The sequence below is a fragment of the Suncus etruscus genome, chromosome 4 (assembly GCF_024139225.1).
Source record: "Suncus etruscus isolate mSunEtr1 chromosome 4, mSunEtr1.pri.cur, whole genome shotgun sequence".
NCBI lineage: Eukaryota > Metazoa > Chordata > Mammalia > Eulipotyphla > Soricidae > Suncus > Suncus etruscus.
The window spans coordinates 51,973,163-51,979,618 of record NC_064851.1 but is presented as its reverse complement, the minus strand read 5'-3'; the positions used below and the strand labels follow the sequence as shown (position 1 = coordinate 51,979,618).

General features: G+C 35.7%; 1 protein-coding gene across 1 annotated transcript; it reads right to left on the bottom strand.

Annotated features, from left to right (window-relative positions):
• Nucleotides 1-862: 862 nt before the first annotated feature.
• On the bottom strand, nucleotides 863-2,893 carry CGA (glycoprotein hormones, alpha polypeptide). Its single transcript, XM_049772300.1, has 3 exons — nucleotides 2,794-2,893; nucleotides 1,301-1,485; nucleotides 863-940 (listed from the first exon to the last, which is right to left on the bottom strand). Exons 1-3 carry the CDS (start codon nucleotides 2,891-2,893, stop codon nucleotides 863-865), a joined length of 363 nt encoding a protein of 120 aa, XP_049628257.1.
• Nucleotides 2,894-6,456: the final 3,563 nt, after the last annotated feature.

Sequence of the window (6,456 nt, the reverse complement as noted above, 5' to 3'; positions counted from 1 at the left end):
TAATCCAAGTAAGTATAGCCATTAGACTGGAAAGTATTTTGACTTTCTCAAACCCTAGGAAGTTATTTTCTAATATTTGCAATATTTTTCCAATTGCTTTTTCAATTCTACTATGTAAGGTCTTAGATCAAATATCCCCAAAGTATGAACAATTTATGAAATAAAGTATCATGGAAATGGAATGCTTTGCATGCTGAAAGCATCTGTTTGGTCTCTGATACTTTATAGGGAAATATTTACTGTGCCATATGTAGCCCCTGAGAAACACTTGCTAAAACAAAATAAATATTAGATGCATGTAGAACAATGCTAGTAACATACATGCACTTTTATAAAAACTCTTTCAAATGGAAATTTATAGGGGTGATACAAAACTAATAGAAAAAACCAGAAACTCATATTTCTTCCCTTACTTCAATAGACCATCACATGCCTAGTCCATTGGCTAAAGTATTCAGAGTTTGTTTGAAAAGGATGTATGGGAATTGGTTATTAATTACATGGGAACCCAATTACCTACTGGTTCACTCCTCCAATTAGGTTTATGCAAAACAACAACTATGAATGTTTAAGAAAAAATAGATTTAGTGATAATGATAATTTAAATGACTTTATTTATTTGTAGTAGAATCAGCTCTTTTCTGATCATGCTCAAAGCTATTTTTCATGCCATTTAAAAGAGCTTGATTGTTGATTACATCATAAGAAAAAGAAAATAAAGCTGCAATTTATTCTTAAAGCATGTTGATAGAGGTATGATAGAGTAAGAGAAGGTTTGATATCACAAAGCCATAAACACTGAAAATATTAATTTTCTATCCTGGGAAATAAGCAATCAGCAGCAGACTTCTTTGCAAAATAGTTAAGATTTGTGATAATAGCATGTACTGCAGTGGCATTCTGTGTGGTTTTCCACTTTAGCATTTCCCATTACTGTGGCCTAAAAGAGAAAGGGAAAAATAACAGACAAAAATAAAACAATTGAGTAAAATGGTTTTTGGTCAGATGAACTAAATAGATGTTTCCTGCATTGGCAAACTCTTCCTTTGAACTGTTACTTTTACACTGAAGGCTAGGCTTGCATTGTGCATATAGTATATTCTTTTCTCATCCTGCCCCCATCATCTACATCCTATTCTGTTTATTCTGAACACATCAGGCTTTTGCCCACAACAATACAGTCTCTCCCTCTTCTGACACCCAACCAAGAAGGTTATTAAACCATCTTCTGCTTTAAACTCCTGTCTGTGCTCTGAGGACTGGTTGGATAGTTAGCCATCAGAATCCTTGAAGTTCTCACCTTGGTAAATGCTTTAGCCACACAACATGTAGCTTCTGAGGTGATGTTCTTTGGGACTAACATTGTCTTCTTAGATCTTGCTGGAGTGGGATATGCTCTGGAGAAGCAGCAGCCCATACACTGATAAATTGGAGCACCCAGCCTGGAGAAGTATTTGTTTTCCTTTAGTTTGCATTCTGGGCAACCTGCCACACACAAAAAGGTCAAGACTAAATTAATCCCAAAAGTTATTAAAAATTAACATCTTCCTTAATATGGTATGGTAAATATTCATTTGTTTTCATGGGAAATAAAAGTGGCTAAATATTGAGGATTACCTGTCAATCTTTGTATATAATATTCTATTTAATTGATTATAGTTATTTCAATAGAAAATACATTTTGTAGATATGCATGCGAAATTAATAGTAATAATTTCTCTTTAAGTATGTGTTCCCGTTTGTAATGCTAACAGATTACCTATAGAAAACGTTTAAATGCAAATGAAACACCATGTTTATCTGAAGAGAAACTTTTTCAACAGCAAAATATTTCCCTTTTAAATCTTCTATTGATTTTTCACCTATAGATGATACAAATAGAGAGGCAGAGAAAAAATTTCCAAATTAAGAAAAATCAGTATAAACAGTCTGTAATTAGGAACAAAAATTAAAATATTAATGCTATCTAGAGAAAAAAAACATAGCTGATAATAGCTCACAATTTTATGGCAAGTAGAATTATATCAGTTCCAGAGTGATTTTTTTTTCAAAAAAAAAATTAGAAAAGCATATTTACTGCATAGATTGTTTTTATTTTTCCTTTTACTAATATAAAAAATCATCTACAAAGGCAATGTTAAAATTCTCTCAAATATTCCAGGGAGAAATATTTAAAGAAAAATGAGATAACTAAATAAGAGTAAATTTCAACAATAAATTTAAATAAATTACTAATAAAAATTATCTCCAAAGATAATTTACAGACTGCTATTCATATAAATTTATATGATTTATATATCATGTATTCTGTACATTGTGTGAATCTAATTTAATTTTATATTTTCAATCTATAATCTGAGCTACATCCTGACCTTTAGAAACAAATTTAAAATACTCTAAAATATTTCTTTTCTTTTCTTTCTTTTCTTTTCTTTGTTTTTTGTTTTTGTTTTGTTATGTTTTTGGGGCCACACCAGAGATGCTCAGGGGTTACTCCTGGCTCTGTGCTCAGAAATTGCTCCTATCAGGCTCAGGAGACCATATGGGGTGCCAGGGGTCAAACCTGGGTCCACCCACGGTAATTAGTATGCAAGCCAAATGTCCTGCTGCTGTGCTATCACGATGGCCTCATCTAAAATATTCCTAAGAAAATAAAGCAGGTAAGTGCTTAGATATGTACCCAACAACAAAACATATCACAGTGAATAAGGTGTAAAAATGTATTTAATGGAATTATTGATGTATATCCATAAATGTGTCTTATTACTGCAAACCCGGACTGTGATCACATACCCTGCATTGCAAATTCTCCATCAGGAAAGGAATCGATAATATGTAGAAACACAGTCAATATGGCCAGAATAATAGCTGCATGTTTTCTGTAGTAATCCATGACTATCCTGCAAAACAGATATGAAAAAAATAATTACTATAAAATTGGCTTCACTATTATAATAACAACCAGTAAATCTAAAATCACTACTGAGACATTAGTGCCCTGAATACTGTTCATAATTTTTTTTTATTTATCCTGAAGAATTAGGTAGGTTAGGAACATAGTGAATAATGCCTACTCTCACATCCCTTAAGAAATATATTACTAAAAATCTTACTAATAGTATTTAATGTTTATGTCCACAGATACAATTGGAATAGGGAACTTCATGCCATAGACTCTAGCTACAGTGCTCATCCGTTGAGTATGTTTTTGCGATTTATTTTTAATCAAGCTAGTACATTATATCATAATGTCCATGTTGTCAGTTTGCTTTCAGGAAAAGAACCTGGATGCTCAAGATCTGTTAAATGATATTACACGGTGTAGATTCCTTTTACAGTACTCATTACTATATTACTTAGGATACTAGACTTTAAAATTATACTTATTTTAATAATGCTCTATGCACAATCTAACTCAGGAAGCATTTATTCAGCAAAGTTTACCCTCCCCAATGATGATTTCCCTAGGAATTGGAAAATATTTCCATCTGCCCTGCTGGCTTTATATTGTTTAAGCTCTCTGACTAGTTTCACCTGGGTCAGTTTTTCAACTGCAACCTATGGATCGATCTTCATTGTGTATGTTGTGTGCGAGTATGTGTGCTGGTCACCTCTATGTCTAATATCTGTCTCTAATGTCTGTCTCTGTTGATTATAGTCCTTCCCTGTTACAGAGAATCCTTCCTTTTTCCCTCCCCTGCTTACCACTTTACAAATCCTTTTCTTTTTTTTTTTAATTTTTTTTATTATTATTTAACCAACTTCATTACATACATGATTGTATTTGGGTTTCAGTCATGTAAAGAACACCACCCATCACCAGTGCAACATTCCCATCACCAATGTCTCAAATCTCCCTCCTCCCCCACCCGACCCCTGCCTGTATCCTTTCGCTCATCACCCTTATTTGTTATGTTTCCCTAATTAACCCTTTTTTACCCTCAGTTCTAAACTCCTTAGGAACAGGAATCTCTCAACAACCCCAACCCACTGCCAGGTAACTCCCAAAGCGAAAGGATAGCCTCCCAGACCGCGCTTGCGGTCTGCTTACCTAGGAAGAAGCTGCCATCTCCACAAACTGCTGATTTACTCTCAGCAGTCCCCCTTTCTTTCTCCCCAACCCCCGCCCTTTACTGTGGACTGTTACTTGCTACCAAGTTTGGCTCTTGAGAGCCTGATCCGTGACTGCTGTGAGCCATTTTCAAAACCCACAAGACAATGTCACGGGGCCGGAGAGATAGCATGAAGGTAAGGTGTTTGCCTTTCATGGCAGAAGGTCATCAGTTCGAATCCGGCGTCCCATATGGTCCCCTGTGACTGCCAGGAGCAATTTCTGAGCATGGAGCCAGGGAGTTTCCCCTGAGCACTGCCGGGTGTGACCACCAAAACCACACACCACACACACACACACACACACACACACACACCACACACACAAAAGGCAATGTCATAAGTTGAAGCTGTGATCCTGATTTTATCCTCCAACCCTACCTATTTCAAATAGTGAGATGAAACCAGAAGACACTCCATGACACTCTGACTTAACATAAGATCTGTGCAAAAACCAAGATCGTTAATTACTGAAGCATGAGTGTGACAACCATGGTTGAAGAGAACTTTTTCTGGGACCATGAAGAAAGACTTTGCGGTTAGACAACTTAGTATGCCAGGGTTCTGTAGTTGGTCTTATGGCAGGATTCTTCATGGATAGAGACAACTTATTTTTAGTTTTTTTTCTTTCTATTATTCCCCCAACTTTTGCTTGCACCTATGCAAAAAAACTGCCGCCCCTTTTTTTATCTTTTAAATAGGGGCTCCTGCCTTTATCATAGAACCTTGGGGCATGGATTACTTTATTTTACCTCATATTTCTGCATTTTTCTATATAATTAAGAAGGTGAAAAAAAAAAAAAAGGCAAAGGCCAAGTGGTCTCAGGTGCTTTGGTGGAGATTAAAAAAAAGGACAGAACTAATACCCAAGCCAAAGTCAACAACAAAAGAATCAAGAGGTTCAAATTCTAACAATTTAAACTTAAAATGGTCCTGCTATAGTGGCAGGTGTTAGTATTGGGTAAACTATGGGGAACATTGTTGGAAGAAGGTCAACAATGGTGGAAGTATTAGTCCTGATTCATAGTATGCCTGAAATCCAATTATGAAGGACTTTGTTAATCACAATGGTTTCAATAAAATAAAATTTAAAAAAGAAATATATTACTCGAAATCATTACCAACCTAAAATGTAAAGAAAAAGAAATAAATCAAAGCTACAAAGATTGAAGAGAAAAATAAAATTATGTATACCAGTATGATCATTTACGTTTTTCAAAAACAGCTGGAGCTAGAGACATAATGCACGGATATATTTTTCTATGAGACCAGCTCTTCATCAATTCCTCCTACAAAATATAGTACCTCAAGGACTGAGCACAGAGCCAGGAAGAAGCTCTGAGCACTGTTGTGAATGGCCCAAAAGCAAACAAAAAATAAATAACTAGGCACCCTACCTAAAGAGTATTGGAACTAGTGAATTCAGTAAGACTCAAGAAGAACATTAAAAGTCTGTTACATATTTAGAAACAAATTTCTTTTTTTTTTCATTTTCTTCTTTCTTCTTCTTTTCCCTAAATTTTATTAAACCATTCCCATCACCAATATCCCCAATCTCCCTCCCCCCACTCCCACCTATATTCGATAGAGGCATTCTACTTCTCTCACTCATTGACATTGTCACCATAGTTGTCAGTGTAGTTATTTCTCTAACTGCACTCACCACGCTTTGTGACTCTCTCTGACTTATTTAACTTAGCATAATAGATTCTATGTACATCTATGTATAGAAAAATTTCATGACTTTATCTTGACAGCTGCATAATATTCCATTGTGCATATGTATCACAGTTTCTTTAGCCATTCATCTGCATATTGGTTGTTTCCCAAAGTCTGGCTATTGTAAATAGCACTGCAATGAATATAGATGCAAGGAAGGCATTTTTGAATTGTATTTTTGTGTTCCTAGGGTATATCCCTGGATCATATGGAAGCTCAATGTTTAGTTTTATTTTTTGGTTTTTGTTTTTTTTTTTTTTTTTTGGTTTTTGGGCCACACCCGGCGGTGCTCAGGGTATATTCCTGGCTGTCTGCTCAGAAATAGCTCCTGGCAGGCACAGGGGGACCATATGGGACACCGGGATTCGAACCAACCACCTTAGGTCCTGGATCGGCTGCTTGCAAGGCAAACGCCATTGTGCTATCTCTCCGGGCCCAATGTTTAGTTTTTTGAGGAGTCTTCTATATTATTTTCATAAAGGCTGAAACTACACAACATTCCCACAATTTGTGAATGAGAATTCCTTTCTCTCTACATCCCCACCCAGCACTGATTTTTCTGTTTCTTTGTAATGTGTGCCCAGTCTCTGTGCCGTGGGATGGTATCTCAAAGTTGTTTGGATTTGC

Excerpts from the sequence above, each read along its gene's own strand:
- CGA (XM_049772300.1), bottom strand. The coding sequence starts at position 2,893 with ATGGATTACTACAGAAAACATGCAGCTATTATTCTGGCCATATTGACT. Across the intron at positions 1,486-2,793 it reads TGGAGAATTTGCAATGCAGG|GTTGCCCAGAATGCAAACTA; the intron begins GTATGTGATCAC and ends TGTGTGTGGCAG. Across the intron at positions 941-1,300 it reads TGGCTAAAGCATTTACCAAG|GCCACAGTAATGGGAAATGC; the intron begins GTGAGAACTTCA and ends TTTCTCTTTTAG.